This window comes from Ascidia mentula, chromosome 8 (assembly GCF_947561715.1).
Source record: "Ascidia mentula chromosome 8, kaAscMent1.1, whole genome shotgun sequence".
Lineage (NCBI taxonomy): Eukaryota > Metazoa > Chordata > Ascidiacea > Phlebobranchia > Ascidiidae > Ascidia > Ascidia mentula.
Window position 1 is genome coordinate 11,910,465 of NC_138573.1, and position 14,592 is coordinate 11,925,056.

Consider the following 14,592-nt stretch of genomic DNA (forward strand, 5'->3'; position numbering starts at 1 on the left):
CACATAAGGTTATAAATGAAAACGATTTGATTTTTGCGTCTATGCATTTTAATTACATCTCCAAGCATGCCACAACTTGCAGTGTGATGTAACAACGTTTTTGTATTCTAGACGTTAACGAATGTGACAACAATCCGTGCGATGAGAATGCGGGTTGCGTAAACAACGTGGGATCATTTGTGTGTACTTGCAATAACGGATATGTCGGAACCGGAGACTTTTGTACACGTAAGCCCACAAAAGTTAGAAATTAATTATCCATAAAAATACATTAAGGAGTGTAACTGTCCAGTGGGAATATTGAAAAAAAAATGGATTTTTTTAAACTGAACAAAGCAATTTTAATCAACTGCTCTATGCGTTTTTGCTGTAGCGAAAACCTGTCCTGTACTGTTCGCGCCCGAGTACGGAAGAATATCCTCCCCAAAAACTCGTTGGATAGTGGGCGACCAAGCAGAGTTTGTGTGTGATGACGGATATACTACTATCGGTGATGAAATTCTTGTGTGTTTGGACGATGGAAATTGGTCCAACACAATTCCATACTGCACAGGTTTAATTTAGACTAAAAAACATCTGCACATTAAAACATATGTCCCTTAACATATCAAACCGATTGATATTTGCCACGATCAACCAAAACGAGGCTTTACAGAGCGCTTTTATAATTACGTTTGTTTGGTAATTTCTACAAGCTAAATGATTGTTAAAATGCGTTTTACTTGGTTGCAGACATCAACGAATGCGGCAATATTGATGACACACCTTGTGATCCCAACGCGTCATGTGACAATCAAAACGGGGGATTCACCTGCACTTGCAAGGATGGTTACCGAGGAGATGGATTTTCCTGTCAAGGTAAAAAAAATGTTCATCCATCTTTCAAATGTCCGAAAATGGCCTGCTATCTATACAAATACGACGGTTTTTATGGTTTGATTCTGAAACTATGTTAATCAGTGTTTGAATTGTAAAAGTTTTATTGTTTTAAATCGCTTAGGTTTCTATGTTGGCAGTCCCGAAATGCCAATAGGCGAAATTAATATTTCTATGAATAAACAAAGATCTTATTCCGGCGCAGATCCGCCGGTCACGGACTTGCACAGGCTGATTTCTGTAGTCACTTTTGACATTTTCTCTGTTGTATTGCAGAGGTGTTTTGTGAATCACTTCCTGCGCCAGAAAACGGTTTCTTGTCGTCGGAGGATCCTCTCTTCAGCATGGGGGATTCCCTCTCATTCATTTGTACTGACGGATACACTCTGTCTGGAAGGGAAACTCTCACCTGTACAGTGAGCGGTGATTGGACTGGGGAGTCGCCAGTTTGTATAGGTGAGTGCTGGAGCATTTTTCCGGACCTTATCACTGCTTAATGAACAAATAGAAAAGCATTGAAGGGTTTTTGTTCATATGAATTCAATTGAATTTAGTTTTCACATGCGATTATTTCCAGACACGAATGAGTGCACCTCTAGCGCCCCTTGCGACCTTCACGCCACCTGCACCAACACAGAGGGAAGTTACACCTGTCAGTGCAACCCTGACTACAGTGGAGATGGAGTTGCTTGCTCCAGTATGCGTTTAACCCTTTAAACTTTTGCCTTCGAAAGTTATAATGTGCTAAATTCTTGTATTTCCTTCTTAGAGATCCAATGCCCGGCTTTGTCGCCGATCAATAATGGGCTTTTCCGTCCTTATAGCGACGTACCGATGAACGTGAAAACAGTGGTCAGGTATTTGTGTAGAAGCGGTTATGAGCTGCTGGGCGATGCAGTGCTAACTTGCTTAAGCGATGGAACTTGGTCCGCAGATGAACCTCAATGTGTCGGTAAGGCGATTTGTTTGTTGGGCATAGTTGGTTTTGTACCAATGCAACACTTCTATTATTAAATAGGAAACGACTTGATAACCAGATTATACTAATAGCTTTTTGGGTTGTAATTTGGAGTGTAAAACAGATACTGTTAATGGAAACAGTTAAAACTGTACACAACTTTCCCGTTTTTTAAATTTGAGTGATATAAATAAGTTTACTGTTCATTTTTCTTTTATTGAATAGTAAACATAACATATCATTCTAATACTATTTAGATTGTTTTGGGTGGGATGTCATTCACCAACCTTATCAGTGTGCTTTCCTTAAAAATATTATTGATTTTTTTTGTTTTTAGACATCGATGAATGTTCGGACCCAACTCTATCCAATTGTGACCTCAACGCTCTATGCGAAAACACTATTGGTGGATACACTTGTTCGTGTAATAATGGATTCGTTGGCTCCGGATTTTTCTGTGAAGGTATGCATGCGTCTGTACGACCTACTGAATTATAAATAAATTCAGAATACAGCTTGCTTTACATGTTTTTGTTTTAACTCATAGAAATATTATGTCGACAACCCGCACGTATCCGTCACGGTTCATTTGTCGTGCGTCAGAGCAACTACTCGGTAGGCGACTTCGTCACTTACTCGTGTGAGGACGGGTACGAGTTATTGGGAAATGCGAGAATTTCTTGTCAAAATTCGGGAGTATGGCAACCTAATGAACCTACCTGTATTGGTGAGTAATACATGTGGTTATATGACACCCTTATACCCTATTTCTTTCGTTTCTTTGTACTGTTTTTCTGTGATAACTTGTTGGAGATTGTTAAATTAACGGATATATATACGCTCAATGCTCAGATATCGATGAGTGTGCTGACGATTCGTTGAACGGTTGTGACGAAAACGCTCATTGCATCAACCAGCCCCGTACCTACACTTGCCGTTGCCGTGACAACTATTCGGGCGACGGCTTTGATTGCTCGCGTAAGTTTTAATTTTGTTTCTTTAAAGTAAAGTCCGCCTTTTTTACTGTACAACCTTATAAATTCAACAAACTTTTTGCCCAGTCGTAACTTGTGGAACTCCCTTTTTGGCGAGTAACACGTCACTGGTGGATGGGGTTAAGGACGAGTATCTTGTTGGTGAAACGACAGAGTACGAGTGTGAAGCCGGATTCAGCATGCAGGGTCCACGAGTAATCGAGTGTTTGGAAAGCGGAGTTTGGTCGAGTTCGATCACTCGTTGCACAGGCGAGTTTCGACGAAGTGTTTTGGCTGAAATACGTTGCCAGGCTTTTTTTGTTTGTAAAGGGTTTACCTTTTTCGTTTATAATTAGTAACAAGTCGTAATGTTTGTTTTTAGATGTGAATGAGTGCCGTAGAAACCCGTGCGGTCGCAACGCTCTTTGTAGCAATGTAAAGGGAACTTTTACTTGCACGTGCAGGAGAGGTTACAGCGGTGACGGTTATACTTGCACAAGTAAGTTTAAGAATACTACACTGGCGGTTCAAGCTACCTTATCAGATACCAATGCCAATCTGAGTGCATAATCCTTACAACGCGTGTATTTACATTGGTTTGGATTTTTATAGATACCTGATTAAACTCATCGTTTACATATACGGTGTAAACACCTAGAAATCTTTCAATAAAATATCCATTACAATCACAAAATAAAGTGTTTGCAAACGTGAAAATGAGTTCTTAAAAGTTGTCAATGTTGGTAATCGTTTGATGGCGTTCACCTGAAGTGTTTATCACAACAATAAATAAAAACCTTTTTTAACTCCAGTAACGATATGTTTGTGGTTGCAGGATTGATGTGTCCCCAGTTCGATCCACCATCTAACTGCGAAGTTCTCAAAGACGAAAACCAGCGTTATTATGTTGACACAACAGTCAACTTCCAGTGTTTTAGGAGTTATGTGTTGGTTGGAGATAGATCTATAAATTGTGATGAGAACGGGCAGTGGTCGGCTCCTATTCCAGTCTGCGAAGGTTTGTTGCTTGTAAAAATATCTTTTTGTCTTAAATGTCGTGGTAACTTTTATGTTTATCGCCTCAAAGTTGAATTCAAACTATTTGAAGATGTTTTGTGCTTTACGTGATTACCATCGTCATGTTTTGATCGTTCAGATTTGAACGAATGCGATGACGAGGATTTGAACCCGTGTTCGATTCACGCCATGTGTGAAAATACACCGGGTGGATACACATGTACTTGCGAGAGAGGATACTTTGGAAACGGAATTGTTTGCAGCGGTAGGAAATTGAACTAAACCACGATCTTTTTTGCACATTTAATGTTGCGGATATTACTTACCGCACTAATCATAATTTTATGTCAGCCCCCCAAAACACACATGTCTTTACATAAAAGTCCTATTACGTTAGTTTAATTCTTATTACTTCCTTCTTTGTTACTATATATGTATTTTACTTGTTCGAACCACCAGTGTGATTATTTTATGGTATTTTGCAGAGGTCAACTGTTTGACTCTGCCTGCACCGAGGAATGGACAAATCGTTGCTACCAAGACCGACTCGTTTGTTCAAGGCGACGAAGTTGTGTTTTTGTGTGACGAAGGTTTCGAGTTGACGGGAACGGCTGCATTAACTTGCACAGACAGTGGACAATGGTCGTCAAACCCACCAGCTTGCAGAGGTATTTAAACCAAAATTAGTTTTTTTGTAACGGGGAAAATGAATTAAAATAGCACAACATCTTTGTAACCCCTAATTTTTCCGTTTCCGTTAACTGATTATGTTTTGGCGATTTGTTGTTTAGATGTAAATGAATGCGAGGATCTCGCTCCGTGTGATGAGAATGGCTTCTGTACCAACACAAGAGGGAGCTATTCGTGCACTTGTAACCAGGGTTACTCTGGAGACGGGGAGACTTGCGAATGTAAGTGACGACTGTAAGAAATATTGGTATATTCCTGATTTGTATTGTTGGCATATTTGTAAAGCTTTTCTGCTTCAGGTAAGGTCTACTTGTAATGAAAGTTGCTGGTTAATCATAGTAATACACTGTTTTTTAAATTATTCACTGTTTGTCTCTGTAAATTCAATCAAATAAATTCGTAAAACCAGTCCTATTTATTCTAGTGATCACTTGTACCGAGCTCAGTGCTCCAGCCAACGGAAAAATGATCGTTTCAACTGACACAAGCAACGAGTTTGGAAGTTCTTTGTTCTTTTCATGTGACCTCGGTTACTCCCTGAGGGGATTTTCGAGTTTGACGTGTATGGAGAATGGAGACTGGTCTCACCAACCACCTACATGTGTCGGTCAGTTTCCACTTACGATTTTTTGCGCAATTCCTTGAAAATGTTGGAAAATGATTGATTCTGATATGTCATCTAACGTCACTTTTTACCAGATGTAAATGAATGCGACGGCAGCCACGGCTTCCCATGCTCAAACAGAGCAGATTGTTTGAACACAGATGGAAGTTACACTTGTACGTGTAGAGATGGCTACAAGGGATCTGGAAGGTTGTGTCTGAGTAAGTCTACACTACTTTTCTTCCATGCACTGAGTTTAATCTTTACAAGGAAAGAAACTTATTTTTACCAATTTTCCTTTTTAATTGTACGACCTTAGTCTAAATTTCATGTTGTATGAGAGTTAAAAGTGGGATGAATTGAACATTCTGTGTTCAGAAAAACGCTGCACCCAACCCGATATACCGACCAACTCTCGCATCAAGGGTGACATCATCTTCAACTTCTACGACGTAGGCGCCAATGTGACGTACCTATGTAGACCCGGTTTCGCCTTACAAGGAAGCAGCGTCATTACGTGTCAAGAAGACGAAACTTGGTCATCTGATGAACCAACTTGCGTTGGTAAGCTACAAAAAATCCGGTTGTAGCAAATTGATCTTTAATGTCAGTCCCTATATAAAGTACTTTGCGTAATCATAGGAATGAAAGTTAGTTTTTTTTAAATGTTTACAAACATTTACATAACTATAGTACAGCAAGTACTATAGTTATAGACCAGACACTGGCACGGCGCATTGAAGAAATTGAAACATTTTTATTTAATTTGCCTGTTTAGACATCGATGAATGCGCTGACCCAAGCACCAACCCATGTGATGAGAACGCCAGTTGTACGAACACTGTGGGAGGGGTTGTATGTTCTTGCAACCGCGGATACAGAAGCATCGGCCGAACATGTCATCGTGAGTTACAAAAACACATTCAAAATCCAAAACAGAAAAACGTCACGATTAAAACTATGTTCTCTCTCTAGGAATTGAGTGCAGGGCCGTCTCACAACCGGCTCATGGTTCAATGACATCATCAGCGTCGGCACCCTACGGCCTTGATGACGTCATCAACTTCCAGTGCAGTGAGGGTTTCGAATTGCTTGGTGACTCGTCGATCACATGCAGGGCAAATGGATTGTGGTCCAGCAATCCTCCGTTTTGCAGAGGTAGGTATCAATATACGTACTATGATAATTTTGCACCCATATGATTTTCTTTTGTTGTATCAAAAATTATATTTAAATCGTGTAATTAACTTAGTTTCTGCATAAATCCAACGCAATACGAAGTAATTCCGTGCCCATCAATGCGTCTCTAATTTTTTGGTGAATTGTACGTTTAGCTTGTGTATAAAATAAAGCATTTTTGCCAGACGTTAATGAGTGTATTGAGAGGCCGTGTGACCAACACGCCTACTGTCAGAACACCATTGGAAGTTACCGATGTACTTGCTTCGACCGATATTCTGGCGACGGGGAGACATGCAACTGTAAGCATTGAAACATACACACACTTGTATAAAGTAATGTTTGGTCCAATCAATATTGCACATGTGGATAAAGTTTCATCACATTGGCGTATTTAGGTTTTTTGGTTAAATAAACGCAATGACTGTGAAATTTCTTTTCAGTGATCGATTGCGGAAATCCAGGCGATATCGAAAACGGTCGAATCGTTTTGAGACCGATAGGTGATTATGTAAAGGGAAGTAGGGTCCAATACCAATGCAACCGCGGATATGATCTGGTTGGAAGTAGCACCATCACCTGCCAAGAGGACGGCCAGTGGTCATCTGAGCTACCGATGTGTTCAGGTACGTCTGATAGAGCAACTGACGTAATGTGTTACTGTTAAAGTTTTTACACTGTCAACACAAACCATATCAGGACCGGATATATGTAATTTGTATCTCGTGTTTTGCAAGTAAAAAGGTGGTTGTTACTTTCGATTTGCAATTACTAGCTCATGGAAAAGCTGACATTGTCATCTTAACGCTATACCTTTCGTTTAAATAGGGCTTATGGAATTGATAGCGTTTATCAAGTTAAAATTACAGCCCGGATTGTAATTAGAACTATTTTTACGTAGATATCGACGAATGCAGTGATAACACTGTGTGTGACGAAAACGCCAACTGTGGAAATACTGATGGAAGCTACACGTGTACTTGCATGAGCGGATATACAGGAAACGGATTCTTCTGCGACCGTAAGTTGTGTTCCGATCAAGTTGATCTCGCCATGACCAATATTTTTTTTGAAATAAAGTTAAATATAACAGTTTCTGCTCAAAAAGTATGCCCTCTACCATTGAGTATGTAAGCTTAACGTCTGTAATTTATTAATATTATTCAAAAAAATATAAAACCTGACATTGAAATGGTTTTGAGATGACACCAGGTACATTTACGAGTCATTTCCTATCATGTAGAAACTATTTGCTCTCGAAGACTGCAACGTCCCAGATACGGTTCCTTCTCACTTTCAAACTCCAACTTTGTGGGAAGTATTGCTTCCTTTACTTGTAGAGATGGTTTCGAGTTGACAGGGGATGAGATTTTGGTTTGTCAAAATACTGGTACCTGGACGGCAGACGAACCATCATGTAGAGGTAAGTTTTTTTCTGAAAAAAAATGTTGGCAGCTTGTTGTGGTGAGTTGCAACCACGTGAATTTCACATTGTTTTTGTAATAATATTTCTTCAATACCGAATATTCAGTGATGCTTATGTTCTTGCTGACGTTATGCGTGCAATTAACATACAGTTTTCTAATAATCCATTTCCATCACTAGACATCGATGAGTGTGCTACCGGGAGCCACGAATGCGACAACAATGCTTCATGTGACAACAAGATTGACGGTTATACTTGTACATGTCTGCCCGACTATGAGGGCGATGGGTTCCAATGTACAGGTATATTGTTAAGTAACGTTGCTTATTAGCGATAAGTGTCTGGAATCGGTTGCTTTGGTTCATGTGATGCTAAAGAGACAAATACTAACTTATTTATAAATGTTTATTGAAGCAGTTCATCAGTTTTTTATAAGCTTACACCGTATTTTCATTAATTGGCAGAAATCACTTGCGCTTTGCCGCCACTGTCACGTTACATGTCGGTCGTGTCGCCGCTCCCCAGCTACGTCACCGGCTCCTCGGTGACGTACCAATGTCAGGACGGTTACACTCTGAGCGGTTCTTCTACTGTAGAATGCACGAAATCCGGCGAGTGGTCAGATTTCCCACCAACTTGTACAGGTTTGTTGAAAACCTTAAGCTGTTCGTGATTTTATGTGAATGGGTGTTAAGGTTTACTGTATGTTGTAGACGTTGATGAATGCCAGGACAATCCTTGCGATGAGCACGCGACTTGTACCAACAGCAAGGGGACGTATTTGTGCGTGTGTAAAAGTGGATACAACGGAAATGGGTTTACTTGCACACGTAAGAATCATGTTTTAAAATAAGTAGGGTCTACGGTTCAAAGGTTAAAGGAATCGGGGAAAAATCTTTAATTCTGAATTAAAAATATTGTAAACTTTAAAGTGCTGCCAAAGCTTTTGACACTTGCATGTTTTATTTGATAAAAAATTCATTTCACTGTTATATGGCATATTACTAAATACAAATCAATATTTCTTAGGAACGAAATGTACGCCTTTGAGTGCACCGGCCAATGGCGTAATTGTCCCTTCCACTGTTCAAAACGTTTACTACGTCAGGAGTATCATCTCATTCCAGTGCAACCCCGGTTACAACGTGATTGGCCACAACGTACTCACGTGCCAGGAAAGTGGCCAATGGTCGCACTCTGTTCCCACATGCACTGGTGCGTAACAAAAAGTTCAGCATTTTAGCATAGACAGAGCGCCATTACCAGAATATTCTTTTTTGTTGTCAGATGTTGACGAATGCAGCGACGATTCTTTAAACGCATGTCACCGCAGGGCGACGTGCAGTAACACAGAAGGTTCGTACACCTGTCAGTGTATGAACGGATACGACGGAAACGGATTCTCCTGCAACCGTAAGTTATATCAGGTAACTGTTGAGCTGCTGATTCGATTTTACAATTCGATCTTCTGTCTCAGTTCGCCGTTGTACTCGACCCGTAATACCCACGAATGGTTTGGTTGAAGGCAACGTGGTGTATTCGCATTACGAGCAAGGCTCCTCGGTTACATTTGTGTGTAAAGATGGATATAAGATCAGCGGAACAGCCACGATTGAGTGTGGCGATAACGGCCAGTGGTCTGCCGATGAACCGACTTGCATGAGTAAGTTTGAGGCGGCAATATTTAAAACTCTTTTTTGAAAAATGATTTTGTTCTAATGCAAATCAAATACACAAAGATGCAAATAAAAACACATGATTGTTGCAAACATTTAGACATCGATGAATGTTCAACCGACAACCCGTGCGACGAAAACGCCTCATGTGAAGATCTTCCAGGAAGTTTTAGGTGTACTTGCAACTCCAACTACATCGGCAATGGCTTGTCCTGCTCACGTACGTATGCAAACATGATCAAATGTGGTTTACAATCATGTACCTCTCAACATTGTGTCAAGATGTGACGTAGTGTTTAAATTGTTGCGTGTTGTTTATGTGTGACTTCAAACATTGAAAAATTGAGTTTTAAATAATAGATTGCAGATGCTGACCGAGCGATCACTGTATACTTTCCGTAATGGACACAAAACACTAGCTTTTGACAACAGGTTCAGCCTGGGGTTGTTTGAAATATATTTCGCCCTGGTGGCATCATCAGTTCCTAAGTTACAGTAAACACAATAATAAAATGATTTAAAAAGCGCCATATTCAAATTGTTTGCTTGTAGTAGACTTTAATCCATGTATATTTTGTGCAATTACAGAGGTTGCCTGTAGAGATTTGGCCGCTCCTGTGAATGGCGCAGTTACTTCCACCAGCACCTCGCCATACAGTGTGGGGAGCGAGTTGAACTTTTCGTGCAACGATGGTTACAAACTGCGAGGTTTCGCAAAGTTGACTTGTCTTTCCAATAGCTTTTGGGATCTTCCTGCGCCACAATGTGTTGGTAGGTGGACAAAGGCATCTTATTGGTTTCAGTCAAGTTTGTGACGACTACTCTGATATTGTCATTGAAATGAAAAAGATTTTACATTTACACACAAACCCGTTTCGGTGTTTAAGTATAACAAACGACAACCCTGTATATTGTGACAAATTTTAACGGAGGCTGACTTCAAAATATCTTTCTTGATCTGAGAAAATACTCGATGGAATTCGAAACTCTGTTTGTGTTCGCAGATAATGACGAATGTTCAAGCGGGCCTTGTGACTCGCATGCTTATTGTCGTAACTCATTTGGAAGCTTTGACTGCACATGCTTCGATCAATACAGCGGAGACGGCTTTACATGCACATGTAAGTAAAGATCCCTTAAAATAGTTAATAATAATATAGACAAGGACGCGCCAACCTTTGTTACATCTGTATGCAATATGCAGTGATCGACTGCGGCGCACCAGGAATTGTGGAAAACGGTAACATTGTTCTCCGCCCTATCGGCGACTTTGTGAAGGGAAGCATCGTCGAGTACAACTGCAAGCGAGGCTACGAGCTGATTGGTCAAAGCTCGATCACGTGTGAATCGGACGGCCAATGGTCGACCGAGCTGCCCACTTGTATAGGTGACGTAATGATTTGCTTTTAACTAACGGTGTTTCATTGCAGACATTTTCATTAATTTTGTAAATAAATAAACGCAGATGTGGATGAGTGCGCGGATCCTTTAAGTTCGCCTTGTGATCTTGCGGCGACTTGCGACAACACAGATGGGGGATACGAATGTACATGTTTGTCCGGGTTCTCAGGAGACGGGTTTAATTGTCACGGTAAGTTGCGTATAAAGTCTGGTGTGTTTAATATAAAGTTTATTTTGTTGATGGTTTATTAAAAAACGGCAAACAATGTATAACTAGCAAAAATAATCTTACATATAGCACATTGGTGGTCACCTGCCAAGTTATTATGCACATGTGTGACTTGACCACATGCCCACCATATAACCTGTGTGAGCTCCCATAGCACACCCCTCACCCCCATAGTTATTCACATTCCTTTAAATTTTCACCTCAACAGCACTTTTAACTAAGTTTGTATCATGTTTAGAAATCGAGTGCAGACCGCTGAGTCACGACAACTTGAGAGGTTCGTCTCTTAGCGACGGACATTTTATCGGTAGTGTCGCCACTTTCTCATGTGATCCCGGATATTCGGCCGACGGAGCTGAAACTGTAACTTGTGAGAGCGATGGAGAATGGTCTGAAGACGAACCTCAATGTCTCGGTAAACACTCGATATATTTTCCTGGTTGTCGAATGTTACGTATTTCGTATTTTGGAATAATCTTTTCACAAAAGGGCTGTAATACAGAATTTCGTAGAACTATACATAATACAATCAATCGATTATGGAAAGCGACATAGTGACCTTTCATTCGCAACCAAAAAAAACTTGTCTTTTGTTGCAAAAAATATAAATTTATTGGACCACACACTTTCTAAACATCAGTACTATTTTACTACTCGTTAATGTACAATGAACATTTAGGCAAACACTTTCTACCATTACGCAAATAGTGTTGCTTATCATACCTGCTTTCGACAGACATCGACGAATGCCAAGCTTCCTCTAGTCCTTGCGGCGAAAACGAAAAATGTTCGAACAACCAGGGAAGCTTCACGTGTACTTGCAAACCTGGATACGAATCGGCGAATGACAAATGCACGAGTAAGTATCTTATAACTTACTTATATTTTTGCAAATAATTTTAAAATTTTAACGTAATGTTTTTTCGCAGAGATCGTGTGTGCACCTCAGTTGCTCGACGACCAAGTTGTGATCAGAAACGGAGAAAAGAACGAATATTCGATCAACGACGCGATTTTGTACGGATGCACGCGAGGTTTTGAGACTTCGGGAATAACAACAGCCACTTGTACAGCGGAAGGAACTTGGTCGCGAGATCCCCCTCAGTGTACAGGTATGTCACTAAAAACACAAATACTCTTTTTTTCGATTTTTAAACAGCGTCATAGTTCCGTCCCCCGATCTGTTCCAATATTTTTCTGGAAGTGTTTTTTGGAAAGCAAGTATTTAGTTACATTTGAATGCAGATATCGACGAGTGCACAACATCTCAGATCCGAATTTGTGCGGCTGATGCAACTTGCACAAACACACCGGGAAGTTTCCGTTGTACTTGTAACGAGGGTTACTACGGTTCAGGATTTACTTGTCAAAGTAAGTCGAGAAATCTCTACGTTTTGTCCCGTTTGCCATTTACTCCTTTCTATGCGTCAGGAGTCCGCATGCACTTTTTGGCGCAAAGATTCCAAAAGTCTTGCGACACAAACATATTCATATCTTCGCGGTTCAGTTCTGCAGCTTAACACAATATAACTGTGACGTAAGAATCGAACATTAGCAAGGTCGTTGTCTGCACAAATGCATCCGATAATAGTAAGGCAACCTTGTACCTGCGTGCATTGTAATTTATGTCATTTCGAGCACAACAAAACTTGACAAAACCAGAATTTCTATGGACATTTTACACAAAATGTACAGCGACCAAAAAACAGTCTGGGTCGCGACTCGCCATTTGCGGACCTCTACTATACGCCAACAATTCTTTTCTTTGCGCAGAGAGAAGTTGCGTTCCCCCCGTTCCATTGCGAAACGGCCAGAGGGTTTCCTCTAATCCGATACCATTCTCTGTGGGTGACGTCATCACGTACAGTTGCATTGCGGGTTACGTGTTGTTTGGTTCCGAAACCAGCACTTGTCAGTCAAATGGAATATGGACGTCATCACCACCTTACTGCAGAGGTATGAGAATCTTTTCAAATTGTAGATTTTGTGTTCGTTTCGAGATATGGTTTTCGGAAACTTGAGTTAAGTTAAACAGAGTAGCTGCATATAGGAATTAAGTGTGGTCATGCTGCAAAGAAAGAAACATATTGCTAGATTTGGAACCGACGCAGTGTCAGCATTTACAATACTAGAAGTGGAAAAGTTGCCAATTCGCGTAAAAACGAGAACACTCTGGCGCAATCGTACAACCGTACATTTTTTTTACTTTCCAGACGTAAACGAATGTAGCAACACGAACAACTGTTCACCAAATGCCCAATGTCGCAACACAATAGGAAGTTATGATTGCACTTGTAACACCGGGTACACTGGAAATGGTCAATCTTGCATTGAAATCAGTTGCGGTTCGCTTGATCATGTTCAGTACGGAACTTTCACACCCATCGAGACTACGTACAGTCCAAATCAAAACGTAGCGTTTGATTGTAATCCCGGGTTCACTCTTGTCGGATCAACAAGCATAAGATGTCTTCGTACTGGTGTGTGGTCGGCTGATGAACCAACTTGCATCGGTTTGTATTCACTTTATGTATTTCTTTTATTTTTGTTATCCTTGGCAAACGCAAAGTACCAAAATACTTTTCTCAGTGTATTGCAGTCTTTTGATAATATATCAGTTGTTCGTATATCTAAATATACATTTGTTTTCTTAGATATTGACGAGTGTGTGGACGATACGTGCCACGCGCATTCAACTTGCACAAATACAGTTGGATCGCACGAGTGTAATTGTGATGAAGGATACATTAGTGAAGACGGATATTGCCGACGTAAGTTTAAGTTTCAATCACTTGTGAACTTGAGGTCTTAGCAATGTGGAGATTTACGAGGGATTGAAAACCGCGAATGCAAAGTTCACTTTCTTTGTTAACTGCATGTTGGCAAATCGCACATTATTTTGCATTACACACAAACAAATAGCAGGCAATATTGAAAAAATCAATATTGGGCGTTATATTTTCAAAAAACCCTTCTGTATATATTGGAGTTACTTTTCCATTCTTGTGTTTTACACATTTATTGCCCACAAAGAAATACTTCCAGTAGCAACCAAACCCAGATCATAACTGTAGAAAGCACACCCACCATTACATTTTTTTTATTTTAATGGAATTTCTTCCATTTTTAGGTGCTATTTGTTTCCAACCTGACGTCATTTTCCGAGGTTCCTTCCTCCCAGAACAACAGGAATATTTCGCAAACGAACAAGTGACTTACACGTGTATCAGCGGATATAAGGTCGACGGCAGCGCTGTGATGACTTGCGGAATTGACGGAACCTGGTCACCCGGTGAACCAACGTGCATAGGTACGTTACTTGAAATTAAGTTGAATGTTTCTAAGTGTATTGAACTGTGAGCGTTTGTGAAGATAATAAAATTTTGCAAAACATGCATTCCCCGTTGTTGTAGATGTTGACGAATGCTCGGAGGGAAGCCACGATTGCAACATCCACGCTAAGTGTGCGAACAACCAGGGGTCGTTTACTTGTCAGTGCGAATATGGATACGTTGGAAATGGAAGAAGCTGCAGCGGTAAGCATAACCTCAGTTGTTTATTT

General features: G+C 40.4%; 1 protein-coding gene across 1 annotated transcript in view; it reads left to right on the forward strand.

The window, feature by feature from the left end:
• Window positions 1–14,592, forward strand: part of LOC145911960 (uncharacterized) — a 61,385-nt gene that overhangs the window by 34,562 nt on the left and 12,231 nt on the right. Inside the window, exons 75-118 of the mRNA XM_082999389.1 lie at window positions 112–228; window positions 374–553; window positions 733–858; window positions 1,153–1,332; window positions 1,454–1,573; window positions 1,646–1,828; window positions 2,172–2,297; window positions 2,382–2,561; window positions 2,687–2,812; window positions 2,896–3,078; window positions 3,191–3,307; window positions 3,644–3,826; window positions 3,965–4,090; window positions 4,311–4,493; window positions 4,617–4,736; window positions 4,940–5,122; window positions 5,215–5,340; window positions 5,498–5,683; window positions 5,898–6,023; window positions 6,095–6,277; window positions 6,484–6,600; window positions 6,742–6,924; window positions 7,200–7,319; window positions 7,542–7,721; window positions 7,904–8,026; window positions 8,189–8,368; window positions 8,438–8,554; window positions 8,754–8,939; window positions 9,012–9,137; window positions 9,202–9,387; window positions 9,501–9,620; window positions 9,989–10,171; window positions 10,405–10,521; window positions 10,605–10,787; window positions 10,866–10,991; window positions 11,269–11,445; window positions 11,767–11,889; window positions 11,960–12,142; window positions 12,276–12,401; window positions 12,804–12,986; window positions 13,244–13,543; window positions 13,685–13,801; window positions 14,161–14,340; window positions 14,444–14,566. Coding sequence (XP_082855515.1) covers window positions 112–228; window positions 374–553; window positions 733–858; window positions 1,153–1,332; window positions 1,454–1,573; window positions 1,646–1,828; window positions 2,172–2,297; window positions 2,382–2,561; window positions 2,687–2,812; window positions 2,896–3,078; window positions 3,191–3,307; window positions 3,644–3,826; window positions 3,965–4,090; window positions 4,311–4,493; window positions 4,617–4,736; window positions 4,940–5,122; window positions 5,215–5,340; window positions 5,498–5,683; window positions 5,898–6,023; window positions 6,095–6,277; window positions 6,484–6,600; window positions 6,742–6,924; window positions 7,200–7,319; window positions 7,542–7,721; window positions 7,904–8,026; window positions 8,189–8,368; window positions 8,438–8,554; window positions 8,754–8,939; window positions 9,012–9,137; window positions 9,202–9,387; window positions 9,501–9,620; window positions 9,989–10,171; window positions 10,405–10,521; window positions 10,605–10,787; window positions 10,866–10,991; window positions 11,269–11,445; window positions 11,767–11,889; window positions 11,960–12,142; window positions 12,276–12,401; window positions 12,804–12,986; window positions 13,244–13,543; window positions 13,685–13,801; window positions 14,161–14,340; window positions 14,444–14,566 — 6,813 coding nt within the window. The remainder of the gene's footprint in view (window positions 1–111; window positions 229–373; window positions 554–732; window positions 859–1,152; window positions 1,333–1,453; window positions 1,574–1,645; window positions 1,829–2,171; window positions 2,298–2,381; window positions 2,562–2,686; window positions 2,813–2,895; window positions 3,079–3,190; window positions 3,308–3,643; window positions 3,827–3,964; window positions 4,091–4,310; window positions 4,494–4,616; window positions 4,737–4,939; window positions 5,123–5,214; window positions 5,341–5,497; window positions 5,684–5,897; window positions 6,024–6,094; window positions 6,278–6,483; window positions 6,601–6,741; window positions 6,925–7,199; window positions 7,320–7,541; window positions 7,722–7,903; window positions 8,027–8,188; window positions 8,369–8,437; window positions 8,555–8,753; window positions 8,940–9,011; window positions 9,138–9,201; window positions 9,388–9,500; window positions 9,621–9,988; window positions 10,172–10,404; window positions 10,522–10,604; window positions 10,788–10,865; window positions 10,992–11,268; window positions 11,446–11,766; window positions 11,890–11,959; window positions 12,143–12,275; window positions 12,402–12,803; window positions 12,987–13,243; window positions 13,544–13,684; window positions 13,802–14,160; window positions 14,341–14,443; window positions 14,567–14,592) is intronic.